Genomic DNA, 21,571 nt, shown 5'->3' with positions numbered 1-21,571 from the left:
TGTCTCCCAGGAACATCTATATCGCCTCTCTCTTTCCCTTAAGTTGTACGTATTTAATAATTAAGTTTACTTCTTATTGATACTTGCAGTTATTTGGATAAACACAGTAAGAGATACAGATTCCAAAACTTAGTTCTCTGGGCTCTGAGAGTAAGCGAGCCTTTTATTGTAAATCCCAGACTAAGTCCTCAGACCAGTTCAGCTTGTCCTTCCCCATGGGGATCCTGTCTCTTAACTCATAACTGCTTGCATCAAGACTGTACTTTTATGCTTTCTAGACTGTCCATTTCCTTACCTGGGTAGCTTTGTTGCTCGCCCCAGGTCCATCCCAGTTCCACGGCGAGACCTCCCTTTCGGGGTGTTAGGAACTACAGCAACCGAGGCCTGAGTCAAGTAATTAAGATGGATGCTCAGGAGTAGATATATTTCAGAGTCAATCAACTCCCAAATATCAGGAGCATAGCATTAATGGTCTTTCTGTATTGCTCTATGGCAAAATATAAAAAGGCCATAGGGGAAAGAGAAAAGCAGGTAATTCACTTCAAATACAAAGTCCAGAGTCACCAAAGTTTGGCTTATAAGCAGCTAAGTCTGACTTGTGGAATTGTGACAATGAGAGGTAAAACACAAAGGAAAGGTTAAAGATAAACTCAGGGGATTAGAGGTGCTTACAAGAGTACTGTAAGCTTCTCTGGGAGGAGGAAAAAGGCCAACTCACTGATGAAGCCTAAAACACTTAGGGTTAATATCCAACACTCTGGTATGTAAGTTTTGTGACTGATATCTCCAGGTTTTCCCAGAGTCGGGATCAGCTACTTCCCCCATCTCCCTGTACTACCAGGAGCCCTGTCTCTGTCTGTCTCTTTCTCTCTGTCTCTGTCTCTCTCTCTCTGTCTCCCTCTCTCTGTCTCTGTCTGTCTGTCTCTCTCTCTCTCTCTCTCTCTCTCTCTCTCTCTCACACACACACACACACACACACAAACACACCAAAGCCTCCACCCAGTTAAAAATTTAACTCCAGCTGTATCACCCATTAAAAATTTTGAACTTCCTGGAGCATTTGTTGGCCGGACAACATCTCAAACTCTACAACACTGATAAACCAGTAGTAGCACACTAGACTGAATGGGATGTAAGTAATGAATATGAACATGGAAGGTTTAACATGTAACAACATCTTAGTAATCTCTCATATGAGGACTTAATGGCTTCAAGGTGAGCTTGAACAATCTTCACTAACGTGTGTGTGTGTGTGTGTGTGTGTGTGTGTGGAGATCACACCTGGCAATGCTCAGGGGTTACTCCTGGGCCTGCACTCAGGAATTACTCCTGGTGGTGCTCAGGGGACCATATGGGTTATTGGGGATCAAACCTAGGTCGCCTCATGCAAGGCAAATGCCCTACCCACTGTGCTATCACTCTGGCCCCACTAACTCTCTTCTAAGAAAACATTTTTGGGCATTCTCTTAGCAAATTATTGATAATCAAGCACTATTAAATAAATTATTGACGACCTGCTATGGGAGCAGGCTTAAGGGGTGGTTGGGAAAACTGGAGACAATGGTGGAGGGAAGGAGTAATGGTGATGGGATTGAAATATTGAATGCCTACAACAAATCATCATGAGCAACTTTGTAAACAACAGTGTTTATATAAAGTGTAAAGAGAACATTGGAAAACATAAATAAATTAAATGGCAAAAAAAGAAAAGAAGGAGACGGTGTGGTGGGAGGTGGGAACACAGCTGCTGGGTCACAGGAGAGGAAACTGCAAGGTCAGCGCCTTGCTTTAAGCAGCTTCAATAGGTGTCACTTCCCTACAGAAAATATAGGCAGTGCAAAGGCTAAAGCACTTGCCTTGCAAGCAGCTGGCCTGCTTTGACCGCCAACACCACTTAAGGTCCCTGGAGTCCCACCAGGAGTGATCCCTGAACGGTCCCTGAATATACCGCCATCCCCGACAAAGAAAAAGTGAGAGGAGAAGGTGAAAATTTAGAGAACAACCAGTTTAAGAGACAGGGAGACTTTGTTTTGGGGCCACCCCCAGTCATGTTCGGGGGTTACTCTTGGCTCTGCACTCAGCAATGACTCCTGGCAGTGCTCAGGGGATCAAACCCAGGTCACAAGCAAGGCAAACGTCTTCCCCAGTGTACTACCACTCTAGGCCCCAGACAGGGTGATTTCAGAGACAGACTGAGATGACCACAGAGATTCCTCCTGCCGCTACTCTTTATTCTTTTATTTCCTTTTAAAATAGCAGATTCACCAAGCTCATCTCTTGGTGCACCCAGCCACTGTCTTGATGAGACTGCCCCCTGGAGGCCAGCCGAGCTGCAGCCCATCTGGTCTCTAGCTGTTTCTGTCAGCGCTGAGAGCTTGGTGTTACACGAACGACTCATGGAGTCACCTCAGTAAATTCAGGCACAGGGACCAGAAAGAGGGTAAGACACTCGGCTTGCATCAGTAGAGCTGGGTTCGATCCCCAATATCCCCCCAATATGGTCCCCTGAGCACCGCCAGGAATCATCCCTGAGCACAGAGCCAGGAATAAGCCCTGAGCACCGCTGGGTATGGCCCCCAGCAAACAAACAAACAAACAATTTCAGCCAAAGACACCAGCATAAACCCTATTTTCCTTTTGAGGAAATGGGCATAGGGAAACTAAGAAATGTTCCAAGGATGCTCAGGGAGCAAGAGGAGATGCTGGGGCTGAGATCCAGGTGGGACACTCTAGGCTAGTGACCATGATGCTCTATGGCCTCACGGCCTCTGTTTAGAGAATTCAATGATGAGCAGGCGGTGCCCGCCTCTCCTGGGGAACTGCAGTTGATGGTATTCCTGTTGCCAGCTCGCAGAGGGCCCAGGAAGTTAGGAGGTGCCAGGCCATCAGCTTGTGGCCCTCACATCCATCTTCCCTTCCCACAGTGAACAATCTTGCAAAGATCATCTAAAAACAAACACAATCGCAAGTTTTGCCAGGTCAGGAAGTAACTGAAATACTAGGAATCTGTTATTACATTTTTACCCTAAGTGCTGAATGTCACAGACAGCAATAAAATATTCAGAGGGAAAAAAAATGCCCCATGTCTCCTGCAGGAAGCGAAAATCCTGATAAATGATGATAAAGAGGATCTAGAACAACTGCTTGTAAGCGGCTGCTTAAAAAACAGGCTTTAATGGTAACTTTAAACCCACATGTCATGGGGAGGTATTTTAAAAGAAAACTTTCTTGACAAATGCAATTTATTATAAAAAAATGTTTTATAGACAAAATAATCATTAAAATCATTGGAATGGTTTTTCTGTGTAAAAGGTATGCTGGTGCTCACACATCGTTTGAGGTGCTGGCCGAGGCCAACCCCTTTGCTCGCACACGCCTGGCGGGCATGTCCTGCAGGGCCTGTGGTGCTGGGGACGGCAGAAAGCAGTGTTGCATGCCCTGGCTCGGTATTTTGGTGGTTCGGGGGTTCATGACTTCCCTCCAAGCTGCTGAATTTGACCCGAGGGCTGCAACTTCACTTTGGTATCAGGCCATAGGTGCATCTGCCAAGTGCTCAGATAACGGTAATGGCGTTTGTGAAAAGAAGAGGCTTCTTACTGTAAGCTCCATCAGACAGGAGACACAAGGCACCCTGGGGTTCATCTCCCTGCTTCTTTGTATTAGGAGCCTTTTTTAAGAATAGAGGGGCTGGAGCGATAGCACAGTGGGTATGGAGTTTGTCTTGCACGTGGCCAACCCGGTTTCGATTCTCAGCATCCCATATGGTCCCCTGAGCACTGTCAGGAGTAATTCCTGAGTGCAAAGCCAGGAGTAACCCTTGTGCATCGCCAGGTGTGACCCTCCTCCCCCAAAAAAAAGAGAGGTGAGGGGAAGAGTTCGGGAATGTGGGGGATCTTGGCCTGGCAGCTTCTGATTGGTTCAACCTGTTTCCTCCCCCCCGCCCTTGTTGCCAAAGCCAACTCTATGGCACAAGAAAGGGAGAAAACCAGCCTCTTTCGTACAGAGACTCCTCTGCTATGCCAGAATTTCCTCAGGCCAACACGGCAGAAAGGATAGGCCAGTAGTCAGACTTGCTGTGGCCACTTCCAGGCCATGTGGAATATTGTCACAGGGTAGTGGGCACACTGGCCGCGACTGCAGACACTCGGGACCTCTGCCTGTGGCAGCCTGAGGGATGGAGCTAGGAATGGAAGGAGGGCTCCTTCTTGGGTCTCACGACGAACCTGTTTCCCAGGTCACTTCTCCTGCCCTTTCCCGTCTCCTACTCTCTCGAGCATGTCTCGGTGTGACTCTGCTGCCACATCAGCCCCAGGGAGTCCTGGCCTGCTGGGACCTTGCCACCTTGCAAGAAGTTCACTTTGTTTTGGTTTTGGGCCATACCCAGTGGTGCCCAGGGATCACTCCTGGTGCAGCTCGGAGGACTTTATGGTGTCAGGTTTGGCCATGTGCAAGCAAAGAGCCCTACACACTGTACTATCACGACTTCGCCTCAGCAGGGAGATATTCAGGGATTCTCCAAGCCCGGAGGACGAGGGCCTTGGCGGGGCTGAGGGGGGGGGGGGGGGCTGGAAAAGGGCCGCAGGACCTGTTCTTTGGCAGAGGAGCTCTGAGTCGTTCGTGGTCTTCACTATAGCACTTTCCTAGCATGTTCCCAGATGCATGCAGGAGTACTGGTGGCCAAAGACGCCCCAGAAGTTTGGTGTCAGGGACAGAACCCAGCTGCACTCAAGGCATTTACATCTGAGCACTGAGCCCCAGCTTCTTTTTCTGGGCATCTCTCACATCAACTGCCTACAGTGGGTCCTTGAACAAAATATTCTCTAGGTGATCCAAGCCTACATTGTTAACAGATCCGAATTTGTATTTGGAAAGTGCAGGCAAAATCAGGAGGCCCTGGAGCTGTTTTTCTTCTTCCATGTATGTGATTACTTGCCTTTGGGGCCACACCTGAGGGTGCTCAGGGCTTACTCCTGATGCTGTGTTCAGGGATCACTCTGCAAGACTCAGGGGGCCATATGGGATGCCGGGGATCGAACCCGCATAATGGCGCACAGCCTATGGTACTACCTGTACTATTGCACCGGTCCCCAGGCTTGTGGTTTTTGCTGTAAATACTCATCTCTGTTGGAGTCTCACGGAGAGAGTGCAGCTGTATTCCATTCAAGCCTTATCTATAAGGAGTAGGCCACACTGAGTCCATGGACTGCATTTTGCCCACCACAACCCTTGACGATACTTGGGAAGCGACCTAAGGGAGAGAGAACAAACCCGTCTGCTTCCCTGAGGCAGAATCCTTTAGCGTCTGGTGTTACGCCGAGAGATGTACATGGGGCAGCACAGAGCACAGAGGGTGGGAACTGGTCCCCAGGTGGTGAGGGAAGGAAACAGAACCTGAGGCCCACACAGGATGTAGCTTATTTATAAGAAACACCAACTTTACTCCCGGTCAGGCTCAACCCGCCCGCCCCAGACCATGTGGCCCTGGGCAGGTGCGGGCCTGGCAGGCCACTAGGAGCCCTGGTGCTGGGGCCTGACCACCTGGCCCTCCTTGGTGATGGCCCAGTTGTAGCTCTTCGGGGAGTCCAGTGCTTCCTGAATTTTTGCCTCCAGGTTCTCGTGGGTGATGAAGTTTTTCGCCTCCTCCTGTTGGGAGAGCAGCAGCTGCTTGAAAGGGGGATCCGCACCCATGTGCTGACGGCTCCAGCACTCCCTGGGGAAGCGTCTGGACCCCGCTGACCTTCCCCTGAGAACCCAGGGCAGCCCTGCCACATTCCCTTTTCTCAGATGCCTCAGCCAGGTCCTCCACCTGACACGGTGAGGGGTGGTAGGGGGTCCTGCAGGGAGAGGGAGAAGCACCTGGGGTGCTCAGGGGTCACTCACGGCGGGGCTCAGAGGGCCACATGAGATGCCACGGTTGAACCTGGTCTGCCAAGTGCAAGGCAAGCGCCCTACCCACTGTACTCTCTCCCGGGCCCCTGTCGGATTACTCTGAACTTGAATCCTCCCACCTGCCATCCCCGACCTGAAGGTAACCAGAGGGTCAGGTTACCCTCTGACAGCCTGACCACGGGAGAAGCAGAAGCCGACTTCCCTGGAATGTGGAGTCCGGCCCACGTCCACACTGCCTTCCGGGGGGGCGGGCCGGTGGGTCCAGCTCTCACAAACCCTCCCAGGCTAACGTTGCATGCCCTGGTCCCCGCGGGGCACCCGCTCCACCCCCGACTCGACTCCCCACGATACCCACCTGCAGCTGCAGCACCTCGCGCTCCTTGAGCTGCGCCCAAGCCTGCGCCTCCTCGGCCCGGCGCGCCGCCTTCTCCGCCCGCCGCTGCTCCAGCTCCTGCGTCTCGCGGAGCTGCCGGGCGATCCTGGGGGCGGCGGGGCGGTGAGCACCGGGACCCTGCGCCCCCCGGCCCGGCCCCGGCCCCCAGCCCGGCCCCCCCCCGCCCCGCCCCGGTCGCGCCCCCCGACCCCGCCCGCTCACCGCAGCTCGTGCAGCCGCTGGTTCTCGGCGCGGTTCCAGGCCATGAGCTCGCGGTGCTCGGCCGCGTCCTCCGAGGCCTTGCGCTCCGCCTCGCTCCCGACGCGCGCCTCGTACAGCTTCCTCCGCACCTCGGTCACGAACTCGTGCCTGGGGGCACAACGCACCGGGTGGGCTCGCTGGCCGCTCCCCTCCGCCCGCCCGCGCCCCGCGCCCCGCGCCCACCCGCACCTGAGGGCGCCCACGGTCTGCCGGTACAGCCGGTAGCGCTCCGTCAGCACGTAGAACTCGGCGGGGTCCACGGCGGGCGGGGTCGCCACGCGCCCCGCCTTGGACTTGGCCGGCGGGTCATGGCGGGACTTGCGGCCGCGCAGCTGCTGCACCTGCAGGGCCCGGGGGCTGCACGCGAGCCGCGACCCCGGGCAGCGCAGCGCGCCCAGCATGTCGGAAGCCGCCGGGCCCCGCCCCGCCCCGCCCCACCGCGGAGCATCACGGGAGCCCGGCGGCCGCGGAGCATCACGGGACTTGTAGTTCGGGGCTTTCTTGGCGGACACCCCGCGGCCGCGCCATCCCTGCCCCACCCCCGGCTGGGTTGGCTCTGGCTGGGCTATACTTGCCAGCACCGCTAAGTCCCCCCTCGCCGGCGAACCTTGAGTCGGGACGGGAGACGGGACTTCACTGGGGACAGGGATGGGAAAGGGAGGGGAAAAAGAAGAAAACTCGGGCAACGACTTCGGAGACCGCATCTTTATTGGAGGGTCGAGGGGCGTCGGGGGGCAGCTCGGGCACGGCTCTGCGGCGGCGGGGGCGGGAAGGGAAGAAGGAGATGGTTATTCCAGTGCACGATTCGGGTCGCCGGCTCCTGCCTCCTGCGCTGACACCCCTCTTCCCCCGGATCCCCTCCCTCCCGCTCTCTTTGGGCTCACCCTGGGGTGGGGGGTTTCCAGCTTCCTGGACCTGCAGTGTTGCCCGCCCTAGACGGAGTGGATTATATAAGAACTCGAGTTCACGTCACTCGAATGAGATAGGTTTTGCCTTTTGGGAATCGACCACTTTCTCCTTTATAGAGCCCCCTGGTGCACTTTATTATTATTGGCGCAGTGCGGAAATCAATTCAGGGCCCCCCCCAACACGCAGAGCAGGTGCTCTGGCCCTGCGAGCCATCTCTCCAGGGATCCTCTGCTGCATCTTAAGTTCAATTTGCAAATCAGTAATACAACGTCTCTCCACTCCCTGTTTTGGGGGGCATAGGGGGCACACCCAGCAACGCTCAGGGGTTACTCCTGAATCTGTACTCAGGAATTACTCCCGGAGTTGCTGGGGACCAGGAATGTCAGGAAGGTCAGGGATTGAACTGGGTGGACTGCATGCAAGGCAAACACCCTCTCCACTGTACTATTGCTCGAGTCCCCATCCCCTTTCCTTCTTTACGGCCTTGGGGAACACGAGGTCATTCCCAGTGCACCTTTTTCTGTTGCCTATTGTTTTGGAGGTGTGGGGTGGGTGAATGGGTGGGCAGGTTGGGTCACAACCGGGGATTCTCAGGGGTTGGAAACGGGGTCAGTCACACGTAAGGCAAGCGCCTTACCCCAGTACAATCTCTCTGCCCATGCTACCTGTTATGTGAGGCGATAGCCCTCACTTCTGTCCACTGGCAGACAGGGGGCTGCACGCTTAGCTTTTAGTCTAACCATCTCCTATTCTTTTAGTGACTTTTGATCATTCACACAGCATAAGTGTCCTATCATAGAATCCTGGGAAGTAGGAAAGCTATAGAGATGTAGATGCTGTGGCAAGGAAGTCTCATCCGCCTCCCTCTTCAGCCCCAGCCCTTGGTCATGGTGCCCCCTGGTGGCTCCTCATAGCACTTACCAGCAATGTCTGCAACAGGCGCTGCTTCTCCTGGAGGGATCCCAGGGCCATGGTCTTGTCCTCCCAGGGCACAGTGTCCTCAGGAGGTGCCAGGGCACTGCTTGAGAGACTCTCTGCAGTCTGGCCCGGGTTGCCTGCTGCAGGGCCCAGTCAGCACTTCCTCAGAGGGAAGCCATGGCAGCAGCCTGCCCTCCCTGCTGGTACCCCAGGCTCAAGGTAGGGGAAGGAGCAAGGTGGAGAGACCCATCACCCACCTGGGAGCCTTGGAGCAGGCAGAGGGTCCTGGGGTGAGTCGGAGGCTCGCTTTCCTCCAGGGTACCAGCCATGGGACCAGTGCTGAGCCTTCAGGGGTCCCGGGTGGGCCGTCAGCAGCAGCAGCAGCAGTAGTAAGCCTTGCCCAGTGCTGGCCATGGCGGAGCTGCTTGCCTGGACAGGGGATGGCACTCAGGGCACCTGATCCTGCGCTACATACCCGCTTCCTCTTCTCCCGGGGCCCCTTTGAACTGGCACTTTAGGGGCAGACTCAGTGTCGCCTAATGCAGTTTCCTCTTCTGCCACTGCTCATGTGAGGACTATAGGCGTCCAGAACCAGTGTGTTCCCAGGGCTCTGGAATAGAGAGGCTCTGCAGCCTGTGTAGTTGTGCGCGCGTGTGTGTGTGTGTGCGTGTGTGTGTGCACGCGCGCGCATGCACACACATACACCCACATGCATCTCACATCCTGCTGTCTGGCTTCATGGATTACACCTGGCTCTGAGCTCAGGCATCACTCCTGGTGGGGCTCCGGGAAACATGTGGAGCCAGGAATGGATCCCAGGTTGGCAGCTTGCAAGCAACCGTCCTGCCCACTGCACTGTTTCTCTAGCCCATCTTCCAGTTCTGGGAACGTCCCCCTGGGTGAGGCCTAACCGTACCTCCCTTTGACTCTGGTGGGTCCCAGAAGTGGAAGAAGGTTGGAGTGAGAAGACTCCAAGCCCATGGCTGAGGGGAGTCCTCCATCAGAGACAATGTGGGGAGCCCTCTGCTTCCCCTTTCCCTGCATAGCTTGGGGATGTGAGGGGCTGTCAGGGGGTGACAGTGCTTCCATCCTCGGTCCCTCCTGCATTCAGGGCAGTGGGTCCAGAAATAAAGTTGGGGAGAGCCGAGGGAAAGGTGGCATTGGGGGGCATGCTGCGGGGAGGAAAAGGGGCTGGGGGTGGGAGGCCATGCACCCAGGATGCAGCCCCGCCTTGGAGGCCACCTCCTCACTCACCTGGGGAAGCCGGGGACCAGGCGGCTCCTGAGACAGCAGTGGCAGCCCCGAGACTGCCTGTTTTATTGGTCAGGTGGCCCCGCCCTCTGCTCCTAGCCCAGGCTCCAGTGACGTTGCAGAGGGGAGGGGAGCCGCTGGCCACCCAATCCAGGGGTCACCAGACATGCTCCCATGCTCTTCTGGGGGATCTGAAGTCGTAGGAGTCCTGCTCGTGCTAAGATTAGAAAGCCCTTCCTGCCCCCTCAGCCAAAAAAGGAGACAGAAGCTGAAAGGGCGGTGGGTCGGAGAAAAAGCACAGTGGGTAGGGCATTTGCCTTCCACGCTGCTGATCCTGTTAGATCCCCAGCATCCATATGGTCTCTGAGCACTGCCAGGAGTAATTTCTGAGTGCAGAGCCAGAAGTAACTCCTGAGCATTGTCGGGCATGATGTAAAAAGCCAAAAAAAAAAAAAGTCAAAAAACAAAAAAACAAAAGCAAAAACAAAACCCTGAAAGGGGCGGGGGCCTCAGGACTTCCTGAGTCCCAAGAGCTCAGGTGGGAAGCAAGAGGCCTGTGAGCCGGGAAGAGCCCATGAGCCTGTGAAGAGGCTGAGGGAGGCTGTGCTCACCCTCTCAAGGCCTTGGCGTGCCCACCTGCAAAACAGCTTGGGGGTGTTCTTTAGTCTGTCATTCCAGGTAGAGGTGGGCTGGGGAAGGCCTCGTTTGCCCTCAGGCCCAGGAGAGGGTCCTGCTAAGGATGAGCGGCGCTGGGGCTAAGAGCAGGAGGGAGTAAGGGTGCTCTCGAATTCCCACCGCTCCCCATCCTGGGCTCAGTTCAGGACTAGTGTGGGATCTCGTCATAGCTGTCCAGGCTCTGCTTCCCACCTCCAGCTATTAGTCTGGGGTTGGGAGAGACATGGAGGTCTGTTGACAAGGTTAATAGCCAATCTCCGCCGGAGGGCTCAATAGCAAGTATGAGTGCTGGGGGTCAGGCTGGGCATCCTCGTGGCCAACCTTGGGTGAATACGTCAGATCCTGCGGCAGACAGGAGAGGGGGTGTAAGAGGCACTGGTGAGAGTCAAGGGCACCCCCTGACTGGAAAGGACAGGTAGATTTCTAGACTTCTCCACCAGGAGATCTGCAGTGAATGTGTGGGTTTATCTATTTAAATTGTTTTGGGGAACGAGTTGTTTCTGTATATACTGGTATACCAAATAATTAAATTTTATTTTTTGTTCTTGGACCACACTCAGCTGTGCTCAGGGGTCACTCCTGGCAGTGTTCAGGGGGCCATATGGGATGCCAGGGGTCAAACTGGGTTGGTCGCATGCAAGGCAAGTGCCCTACCCACTGTGCTAGCATTGCTCTGGCCCTGCAAATAATTTATTTATTTATTTATTGCTTTTTGGGTAACACCCGGCGATGCACAGGGGTTACTCCTGACTCTGCACTCAGGAGTTACTCCTGGCGGTGCTCAGGGGACCATACGGGATGCTGGGAATTGAACCTGGGTTGGCCGCGTGCAAGGCAAACGCCCTACCTGCTGTGCTACCTCTCCAGCCCCAAATAATTACTTTTTAATTGATTCCCTGTCCCTTCCTGTTGTGATGATGGCGGGGGGGGGGGGGCAAATACTAGGTTATGGGGCTCACTGGAGCTGCACTTCTCTGTTGTGCTCAGGAATCTGAACAGCACCATCAGAATTGTATCCAGGGGGTCAGAGATTCCCAACACCCTATATGGTCCCCTGAGCTGATCAGGCATGATCCTTGAGTGCAGAGCCAGGAGTAACCCCTGAGCATCGCTGGGTGTGGCCCCCCAGCCCCCCCCAAAAAAAAAGAAACTGAAGCGTGTTCAGTCTGAGTGATGCTGGGGATGTCTCATGCTTCCAAGACAGGACCTTTGGTCACTGAGCTATCCTTAGGCCAAACCAAACCATTTTTTAGGAAAACATTTGCTTTGTGGTTTAATGAACATGAGTTCAATAAACCAGTTTAGTTCTGGTTGGGTTTTACAGAATGTTTTATTCAAAGTCACTGGTGTTTATTTAAAAGAAAAAGGGATGCCCTTTTTTTTATTTGACTGTAATCCAAGCCAGAAGTACTAAACTACTAAGCGTGGGCTATGCCCTGGTCCCTTTTGTTCTGGCAATACATGTTAGCTTTTTGCTGGGGAGGGGATAACCGTATGTACTCAGGGCTTAATCCTGGCTCTCTGCTCAGGGATCAACTCCTGGCAGGCTCAGGGCACCATATGGGGTGCCAGAGCTCAAACCCGAGTCAGTCGTGTGCAAGGCAAGTGCCTGATTTGCTGCGATAGCTCTGGCCCCAAGCTTCTCAGGAAAATCTATGGTCCCCTTGTAGATCATAACTCTAGAATTTGTCTTCTCTCTCAGAACACAGAAAGCCATTTGTTCACACCATTTAGCTTCAAACAGTGCTCAGCCCCGAGGACCCATCACCTTACAGCCACTTGGGAGAATAGAGGTTTCCAGTTGAGTGGGACAGACTTCTGACCGGGTGGTCTCAGGTGAGTGATGGAGATGTAGGGATACTGCAGCAGAGGACAGTGGACTCTGGGAGCCCCTGGGTGTGGGAGAGGCGAGACTGGTGCTTCTCTGGAGTCGTGCGGCAGGAAGCAGACTCTAGTCCTGGGGCCCAGGGGCCAAAACATGCACTCGGGGATGCTCGAGAAAGGAAACCAAGAAGCAGCAGCTCGAGAGTGAAGCTGAAAGTCCGGAGGGAGCGACAGCTGGGAGGGGCTATAGGCAGACGGGGGTTTCTGCGGCTCAGCCACCTTGGTGAGAAGGGGGAGAAAGAAACATGTGGGAGTGAGGTGAAGTGGGATGAATGAGAGTATGGGTCTTCTCAGGAAGTTAGCACAGTGGAGGAAGAACTCATTAGGGGAAGTGGTTTTTTTTTTTAATTATTTTTTTTAATTTTTTACACAAGAGTCCTGAGTGCTTACCAAGAGGCTGATGAAGGAAACGGAAAACCCAGGAGGAACTGAGTGAAGTGAGAGCTGGGAGAGTGGCAAGCCCAGAGCTTCGGGGTGCAGTGGGCACTTGACTCTCCTGAGAAACCCTGGTCCCAGCTTTGGTCTCCTGGGGACCTGGCAGGCAGGCGGTGGGAAGGACTGGTGTGGCCCCCCTGCCTGGGCCACAAGCCCCCAACACTTACTTATGCCTCAGTCGAGAGCAGTCCTCTCCATTTTTTTTTTTTTTTTTTTTTTGCTTTTTGGGTCACACCCAGCGATGCTCAGGGGTTACTCCTGGCTTTGCACTCAGGAATCACTCCTGGCGGTGCTTGGGGGGCCATATGGGATGCTGGGAACCGAACCCGGGTCAGCTGCGTGCAAGGCAAACACCTTACCTGCTGTGCTATTGCTCCAACCTCTCTCTCCATTTCTTATGGGGGTGAGAGGTTTGGACACCTGGTGCTGATCAGGGCTTAGGGGACCACATGGGGTGTTGGGGCAAGGGCCTTACTCTTTGTACTACCACTTTGGACCCAAGTTCAGCGTAGCTTCTACTGATTTCAATTAGAACCTTGTTAGCCCTGGCCTACACAAGAAAATGGGATGGGGTGATACCCTGTAAACTGAGGAGAGAAGGGGAAGAGCTGAGGATTCTTGCTTAAAGAAATGTCCAACATACCGGTTATATTTAAAATACTGGTCCAGGGGTTGGAAAGATAGCACAGTGGGTAGGGCGTTTGCCTTGCACATGGCCAAGCCAGGTTTGATCCCCAGCACCCCATGTGGTCTCCTGAGCTCTGCCAGGAGTGATCCCTTAGTGCAGTTAGGAGCAGTAAGCCCTGAGCATCGCTGGGTGTGGTCCCAACCTCACCCCCACTCCACCCCAATAATCGGTCCAGCTACCATCTAAATTAGCCCTAACTGCAGAAATCTGCCAGGCCATACATGGATGCAGATGCTTGATCCCCAGACAGTGCAGGATGTGAAAGGTTCCCCTGCTACCTGTGGGGTATGTGGCTGACCCAAGTCCACTGTCCACCATCGGCCTGGACTTGGCCACACAGAGGCACCTGAGGGCAGTTTGCAGGGAGCAGGATTTCCTTGCCAGACCTTGCATGCTTCCTCAGAATGTCCAGAGATGGTCTCTGGTTGGTCTCTCACGCTTCTTTGAGGATGACTGATGTTCAGAGCCCCTTGGTTTCTGTAGAAGGATCAAGGGCTGCTACCCAAGCTCTCTCCCCTCACCAACTTGGCTTCTGTGCAGAGGTGATGTGTCATGTGCCCCAGCCACCTGGAGACACTCTGAGTATGGTGCAGAACCTGGTTGCCACCATGGACCACTTTGTCTGGTTTGCTAGGACCATGGGTTCAGCTCACTATGGCTCCAGCTTACTTTGCCTCCTTGCTAGCCTACATTTCCAGCCCCCTAGGTGCAGTTCAAGCCTCCCCCATCCCCCGACTTCTGAGCATGCTTTGAAGGGCCAGCTCGGGTGCAACCTCTTGCTCCAACAGCCTTGAGGGGCCCAGCTCAAGGATGAAATGCAGCCACGGCAAGCAGCGTTCTCTGCTGTCGTGTGGATGAGCGGGAGAGACGGCAACAGGCACCTCCCCCTATCTGTGCTTCCACTAAAACCACCTTTCCGGGCACCCCTGGAGCTGGGTGCAGCCTTATGAGCCCGTTAGCCAATGGGACATGAGTAAAAACACAAGGTCAAACCTTTTTCAGGGGATGTGGGGGACCACACCTGGCAGTTCTCAGGGAACCCTACGTGGTGCTGGCGATCAAATGTGGTGGGTCAGCGATGGGCAGGACAACTGCCCCACCCCTGTAATCTATCATCTCCAGCCTGAAAAGTATGACTTTGCTTTATGCCCTTATGCATGAAGCTCCTTGTTCGACACACTCTTTTTTGCCTCTCCATGGGAAAAAGGGACAGCGACCTGGCTTCTGCCATGACAAGGATAACATTTTTTTTTTTTTGGGGGGGCGTGTGTTTGGTCATATGCAAGGAAATGACCCTAATTCCTGGACAATCTCTCCAGCACTAAGACCATCTTAAGACAGCAGCACCCCGAGTTGGGAGGATGCTGGGTCTCTGGACCGGGCAGACTGTCACGTGAGACAAAAATGAGCACTCACATCATGTAAAACGAAAAGGTTTGTGTCTGAGCCTTAGAATGGACGTCAAACCGGATGGGTCACAGAGAGCTTAGCTGGCTCGGGGCTGGGACTGCAGGCTCTCCTGAGCAACACTGGACCGAGCCGGGTGCTGCACCCCCCAAACTAAAACAAAACAATGGGCCCAGAAAGTGCCGAGGTGAAGGTGCTTCCCTTGCATGTGGGCCCCTGCTCAACTCCGGTCTCCTGAGCACAGCCGGTTCTGACCCTGGGACACAGAGAGGCGCCATCTCTGAGCACCACCAGGTGAGGCCCCCCCAACCAACCAAGCAACCCAAATGAAAACAAACAAACAAAATCAGGGGGCTGGAGAGTGTGGCCTCTCTGGGCTGTCGAGACAGAACAGTAACAGAGGGGCCCAGAGTGTCCCGTCCTGGCACGGAAACCCGCCTCAGACAAAGGGAGAGACATTTCCTCAGGGAGTCATAGCTTTTATTACCTGATAATCCCTAGTGTGGTGCCAGAGATACCGCTCTGGTCCCTTTCATCCCCGTGTGGGTGGTGGAGGGGGTGAGGGGTTATTTACAGAGCAAATGGGGAATATGATTTGAGCGGGGAGAGGGAGGGGCAAGGGGACAACTGATTTCCTCAAGAGCTCAGAGAACTTGTGCTTTTTTTCACTTCGTTGATGATGAGCTACCTGGACAGGCTTTGTTTCTTCTTCAGGAGAGGATGTATGAACCAAAGAACAATACAGCCCTATTTCCAGGCCGAGGAGTGCACGATATCAATCCAAACATCACACTATTTAATTCTCCAATAAAACATTGGAAAAAGGACTATCAGTGCTAACACATTTACATAAAAAATCTCCACCTAATAGGTAATAGAAGCCTATGTACCAATTTCTAAAACAGTTATAAGATATATACACAATTTTGGGTATATTAACAAAACAGAATATTACAAAATATTAAAGGCAATTCTGTCCATGGGGTCTTGTCGCCTGTTACTTGAAGTTGGCATAATCTGAGAATGCGTCGATATATTCCTGCACCACCTTGTAGCAGAATTCGTACTGTTCCTGGAGAGGAAATGCGGGGGGGGGAGTTCAGTTATTAAAGAGCACAATATCCCCGAAGCTCTTAATAGATTTAAGAAAAAACAAACAAAAAACAAAAAACGCAACAGAGGGGAATGTTGTGGGATCTCTGCGGGATGTTTGCCAGAGATCCTGGTCATCTTTCAGGGGTGGGTGGGGGTTGGGGGAGCAAGCTGCTCCGTGCAATGCCAAGGTACCATGTGGTGCTGGGGGCTGCGGGCGGGCCTCCTGCCGGCACAGCTCGCCCAGCCAACCGAGCAGGCTCCCAGACCTGCTGCCAGAGTTCTGACAGCTTTTTCCTGCAGGGCCCGCTGGGCCCAGCCAATTTCCTAAGCGTTCGCCCCGAAGGTGCTGGCCCCAGGCCTACAGGCCAGGCGGCGGGGGGAGGTGCCGTCTGGCCCACACCTCACTGTGCGAGGCTTAGGCACCGGGGCTCACAGGCCACAGCCATTTCCGAACTGTGTAAAATGCACTTTTCCTTCCCTTCCAGACGGTTCCAGCTCCGTGGAGTCAGGACTCTTCTGAATGTCAGTCTGTTTTCATATTCAGTGCTAATTGCAAAGAAGACGGTCAGATGTTCTTGGGGAGAAGGGGAAGAGTTCCCTGAGTGGAGATCAGGGAGCCGAGGAGGGGTCATTCTCAGTCACCCCATCCAGGCAGTTCAATGTGAGGCCTGAGTCCACACCGCCGTATTATCTCCTGGCTCAAGACTGCTAAACGACTTCTCTTATTTGGCCGTAACTAGCCGTGCTCAGCACTCTGGGATCACTTCTGACAGGGTTTGGGGGGGCCAGATATGGTGTTGGGGATCGAACCTGGGTCGGCTGCATGCAAGGCAAGCATCCTATCTGCTGTGCTACCTCTCTGGTCCCCCAGCCAGACGTAATGGGGACCCTGAGCAGGACTCCCGGGTCCCCACCCTGTGCTCTCCGGAGGAAAGAAGGGCTCCCGTGAGGCACAGAGGCACCCACTTCTGGCCCAGAGGGTCACTGCACCTCTTCCTGCAGGTGGCTGTGCTCCCAGTGATGTCCTGGGGAGCTCAGAGCAGGGCGCGACTGTGGTCCGCGTCTGAGGGAAGAGCCTGCCCTGGGCTGGTTCTCACAGAGGGGGCAGACAGTGTGGTGTGGTGTGGGGCCGGGACATGGGCAGCATACCAGTGTCTGGACCATGTGTGGCCTCTGCAGCCGTAGGCTCTTGACGGTCTGGAAGACGTCCAAGATCCCCTCTGCTTTCACCCGTTCCAGGACTGTGCTGAGAGCACAGAAGGTCCCCGTTCGTCCTGCCCCGGCGCTGCAACAGAGGAGACACACTGACCACTCGGCCACAGGCTCAGTGCAGAGCGGGCGCCACACTGGCAACAAGCAGAGGAAGGGCTGAGAGGGGCGGCTCCGGACACACGGCCTCCCATGAACAGCTGGCGGGTACACGGATACCCTCCCGTTACCACCCGCTTGGCTTGCTGGGCCTGGACCTGCCCGTGTGACTGTGGCGAAGAACCTCCGCTCGCCCTCCCAGAGCTGAGCCTGCCCTGCCGCTCCCTCAGCAGAAGCCTCGTCTCTCCTGCCCCGACGAACCCTGCTGTGTGGGCGTGGGCCCGGGACTTCTTCTCGAGGCCGCTCACTGCGCTTCTAAACCCTGGAATCCCGACCTGACTGTGGCACCCCTCATCCACTCTATGTCACCAGTAAGCCCCTTACTGAATACCCGTGTATAAGGATGGTGGCAGCCAGTGCCCCCCAGCATGGAGACATGTGGTCTGGGAAGGGAGGAGAGAAACACGCGTTGCAGGCGGGGTGGGAAGAGCTGCAACTGTCAAAGAGTCAGGAAGGCTCTTGAACAGGGTGCTAGGAAAGCAGGTACCCAAAGCAGGCGAGGACAAAGCGCAGTGGCTCCCTGGAGCCCGAGCACCTCAGGAACAAGGCAGCGGTGTGTGCCAGTGCTGAGCCGGGCTGCGGCTGAAGCAGGGAAGGGAGAGGGAGGTGGGGCTGAGGCGAGAGCCCTTGGCTCATGCGGGGCCCAGCGAGCTGTCACCAGGACTCGGAGTAAAAGTGTGAAAGGCCTTGAGTGTGAAAGCAGCTTTCTGGCTGCAACGCTGAAGAGATGACGGAGAAACCAGAGAGCCCTGGTGAGGGGAGTGAAATGCGCTCGATGCAGAAATGATGGGGCGTGTAGGGCGCGTCCATGCACCAGAGGGACACGTGTCAGAGAGAAAGAACAGGCTGGCTCACAGGTTTCTCGAATGGGTTCAACGGATGTCTGAATTGCCTCTTTTTTCTTTCTTTTTTCTTTTGCTTTTGGGTCAACAACTGGCAGCTCTCAGGGCTTACTCCTGGCTCCGTGCAGAGGGATCACTCCTGACAGTGCTCGGGCGACCATACAGGATGTCGGGGATTAAACCCAGGTCACCACATGCACAGCAGGCACCTCACCCACTGTGCTCTCTCTGGCCCCCTAAACCGTGATCTCAAACATGCCCCATAGCCCCCCAGCCCATCCACCTTTCCTTCATCACTGATACCAGTGCTGGTAGCTGCCTCAAGCCCAGAGACATCCTTGCTCCTCCTTCATGGCTTTTTTTGGGGGGAGGGGGGGTTGGTTTTTTCACCCGCAGTCGCTTCCCTCCCCTTCTGCTGTTGCGATGTCTCAATCCCCACACTTGTCTGCAGTACGTGCTCGTTGTGCCAAGGCAGAGACAGGGCATCTGGGGTCTTATTTGGTGATATGGGGAGGTGCTGGGGATCAAATCTGTGATCGCATGCTTGCAAGGTGAACACTTTGCCACTGAGCCACACCCTAAATCCCTGTTTGCAGTTTGTTCAGTTTTCTCCAATCTATGTTCAAACTTGTTTTTTCCTCTCTTCCAGTTCCTCTTCTCTCCTTTTTGTTTTGGGTTCCACCTGCAGTGCTCAGTGGACCATATTTAGACCAGGGCTATGGCCTAAGCTGCATGCTGGGCAAGTACCTTAATCTTTTTTTTTTTTGGGTCACATCAGTGATGCACGGCAGAGTCTGGCAAACTGCCCGTGTCGTACCCAATATGCCAAATACCGGTAACAATGATGGGTCTCATTCTCCTAAAGAGCCTTGAATATAATCTCAGGGCTAGGATGAAGGAGACGTTACTGGGGCCTGCTCGAGGCAATCAACGATTAACAGGATGATTTGTGATTTGTGTGATTTGTGATCAGTGATGCTCTGGGTTACTCCTGGCTGTGTGCTCAGGAATTACTCCCGGAGGTGCTTGGGGGGACGATATGGGATGCCAGGGTCGACCCTGGGTTAGTGTCACGTGCAAGGCAAGTGGCATACCCTATGTATCACCTCTCCTGTCCCAGCAAGAACCTTTATCTTTGAATTATCTCTTGGGCACTTTTTGGTGCTTCTTTTGTTGTTTTGGACCACACCTGGCTGTGCTCAGTAGGGATCACTCCTAGCAGTTCTTGGAGGACCATATGGGGTGCTGGGATCAAACTTGGGCCAGCTACTTGCATGGCAAGTGCTACCCGCTGAACTATCTCTCTGGCCCCTTCTAGTGATTCTTAAGGAGGCTTGGCCCTTATCTACATGGAGCTGAACTGATCCCGATCAGTGCCACCTGCCCAGTAGCGTTCTCCCTTTTGTTTTTTTTGGCCTTACCTGGCTGTGGTCAGGGGTTACTCCTGGCTCTGCACTCGGGGCTTGTTCCCCAAGAGCTCAAGGGACCATATGGGGTGTCAGGGATGGAACCTGTGTTGGCCAAGTACAAGGTAAGCAAGTGCCCTGCCCTCTGTACAACCACTCTGGGTCCAGCCTAATATTTCAACATCAGTTTCCTGAGCACTTAATGTGAATTTTCTAAGATCCTCTCTTACCGAAGACGCTGACCCGGTCCTCAAGCGGGGCCCATGTGTCCACCACCGTGCTCTCGGCCCCTCCCAGCCCGCTCACCTCCCTCGAGGCTGAGGCCAGCAGTACCTGCAATGCACAGTGATGGGGTGGTTCCCTGACTGCTGCTGCTGCTTCTGCACCGCCGCGATGATGCTAATCATGCCCTTGCCGTCGCTGGGGATGCCCACTTCAGGCCAGCCGTGGAAGTGGAACTGTCGGATCTGCCGGCTCTTATTCTCCTTTAGAGAAACAGGGGTCAGCGAGGGAAAGGCAGCCTGCTTTCCCCGAGGAAGCAGCTACCCAGCAGACTGCTTTACCCTGGTGTTGGTGACCAGCAGGTCCCTGACAGTGTAGCTCTCACATTCCTCTTCCTTCTTCAGCTCGACCGTGATGTCGCCATAGGACACCAGTCCGTCAGAGGGCCAGTACTGAGCACACTTCTCCTGGAGGGGGACACGGGGGGGGGGGGGGGTGGTGAGACTCCAATACCACGAACGGAAATGCAGTGCTGCCATGGTACTTGGGTGAGACGCCTCTCAGAACATCTCAGAACAGCCCCCTCTTACTCCAGCACATTTCATCCCCCAGATATGAAAACCTGGAGGGTCATTCATTCGTTCTTTTTTTTTTTGGGGTGGGGGAGACCATTTTTGGATCATACTCAGCAGTACTTAGGGGCTATTCCTTTCTGGCTCTGAGCTCAGGAACCACCCCTGGCGGTGCTTGGAGGGCCATATGTGGTGCCAGAGATCAAACCAGGGTTGGTCAAGTGCAAGACAAGCGCATTAACCACTGTACTATCTCTCCAGCCCTGGCCATTATTCTTGTTTTGGTAGTTATTTTGGGCTCAGTGATGCTCAGGGATACTCCTGGATCTATGCTCAGGGATCACTTCTGGAAGAATTTGGGGGACCATATGGGGTGCTTGGCATTGAATCTGGGTTGGCTATGTGCAAGGGAAGTGCCTTTCCCACTGTATTATTTCTCAGGCCCCTCTGGTGATTATTTTATAACATGACTTCAATTAACTTTTCATCTTCTCCAGGACATATAAATACTTGATCCCACTTTCAGAGATGATCACTTTTTTGGTTTTGTTTTCCCACCACCTGGCAGTGATGACCCCTGGCACTGAGCTCAAGGATCACTCCTGGCAGGTCTAGAGAGACTGCATGTGGTGCTGGAGATCAGCTCCTAATAATCACATTTCTTGTATTATTTATTTACAGTCATTTACATTACTAACAGGGTCTTTAAATAGCTCTGACCAATGGTCATGGCTACATATAATACTCAACAGCAGAGTAGACAGAGAGGAAAAGTGAATGTCCCAGTTCCTTTTTTTCCCCTCGGGGAGCCAATCATGGTAGTGCTCAGGAGAACATGCAGTGCTGAAAATTGAAGCTCCATTCCTTGGAGCCATCTGCCCAGAACCTTTTTCCTTTGCTTTCCCTTGGGTTGTTTCCACCTTTTTTTTTTTTTTTGATGGTGGGGCTCACACCTGACTGCTCAGGGTCTACTCCTGGCTTTGTGCTCATCACTCCTGCTGATGCTTGGGAGACCATGGAGGGTGCCGGGGATCAAACACAGGTGGGCTATGTGCAAGATAAGAGATTCATCCCCTGTACTGGCTCTCTGGCTTCTGTTTCCATGTTTTTCAGATGCTTTCACCCATCATCTCCCTCCCAGGCCAGCATCCCTTATCCCCTTTCTCTTGATCCCAGTCTGCAGAGCACCATGTAGTTGCTGGGGTCCACATTCTCCCTGTGCCCGTGCTAGGGAGCAGGCACTGCTTTCTGGTCTGCTGCTGCTGCTGCTGCTGGAGGAGGCTCAGTTCCTTCCCTTGCTCTTTGGGCAGGAACTGCCTCTTTTTGTCTGTGTTCCCAGACCCTTGCTTACTGCCTGCATAAAGCAGGCTCTCAGC

General features: G+C 54.1%; 3 protein-coding genes across 7 annotated transcripts in view; all 3 read right to left on the bottom strand.

The window, feature by feature from the left end:
- Positions 1-5,403: 5,403 nt before the first annotated feature.
- Positions 5,404-6,951, bottom strand: MRPS26 (mitochondrial ribosomal protein S26). The gene is made up of 4 exons (XM_056121204.1): positions 6,713-6,951; positions 6,485-6,631; positions 6,245-6,368; positions 5,404-5,643 (listed from the first exon to the last, which is right to left on the bottom strand). Exons 1-4 carry the CDS (start codon positions 6,922-6,924, stop codon positions 5,509-5,511), a joined length of 618 nt encoding a protein of 205 aa, XP_055977179.1. The 5' UTR covers positions 6,925-6,951; the 3' UTR covers positions 5,404-5,508.
- Positions 6,952-7,213: 262 nt separating this feature from the next.
- On the bottom strand, positions 7,214-8,768 carry LOC130030070 (progonadoliberin-2). Of its 2 annotated transcripts, none has more exons than XM_056121207.1 (3): positions 8,608-8,768; positions 8,354-8,490; positions 7,214-7,274 (listed from the first exon to the last, which is right to left on the bottom strand). In XM_056121207.1, exons 1-3 carry the CDS (start codon positions 8,762-8,764, stop codon positions 7,230-7,232), a joined length of 339 nt encoding a protein of 112 aa, XP_055977182.1. In that variant the 5' UTR covers positions 8,765-8,768; the 3' UTR covers positions 7,214-7,229. The 2 variants fall into 2 exon arrangements, with proteins under 2 accessions (XP_055977182.1, XP_055977183.1); XM_056121208.1 differs by having other exon boundaries at positions 8,354-8,487.
- A 6,499-nt stretch (positions 8,769-15,267) lies between these two features.
- The window catches only part of PTPRA (protein tyrosine phosphatase receptor type A), a 140,050-nt gene continuing 133,746 nt past the window's right edge, over positions 15,268-21,571 (bottom strand). For 2 of the 4 annotated variants that reach the window (XM_056121203.1, XM_056121202.1), the window contains exons 19-22: positions 19,965-20,090; positions 19,735-19,886; positions 16,935-17,070; positions 15,268-15,762 (exon numbers count right to left, since the gene is read on the bottom strand). In XM_056121203.1, the coding sequence (XP_055977178.1) occupies positions 15,688-15,762; positions 16,935-17,070; positions 19,735-19,886; positions 19,965-20,090 (489 nt within the window). In that variant the 3' untranslated portion in view covers positions 15,268-15,687. The remainder of the gene's footprint in view (positions 15,763-16,934; positions 17,071-19,734; positions 19,887-19,964; positions 20,091-21,571) is intronic. The other 2 variants (XM_056121200.1, XM_056121201.1) reach the window with 1 other exon arrangement.

This window comes from Sorex fumeus, unplaced genomic scaffold (assembly GCF_029834395.1).
Source record: "Sorex fumeus unplaced genomic scaffold, SorFum_2.1 ptg000044l, whole genome shotgun sequence".
In the NCBI taxonomy this organism is placed as follows: domain Eukaryota; kingdom Metazoa; phylum Chordata; class Mammalia; order Eulipotyphla; family Soricidae; genus Sorex; species Sorex fumeus.
This window is presented reverse-complemented; position numbering and strand designations above follow the sequence as displayed.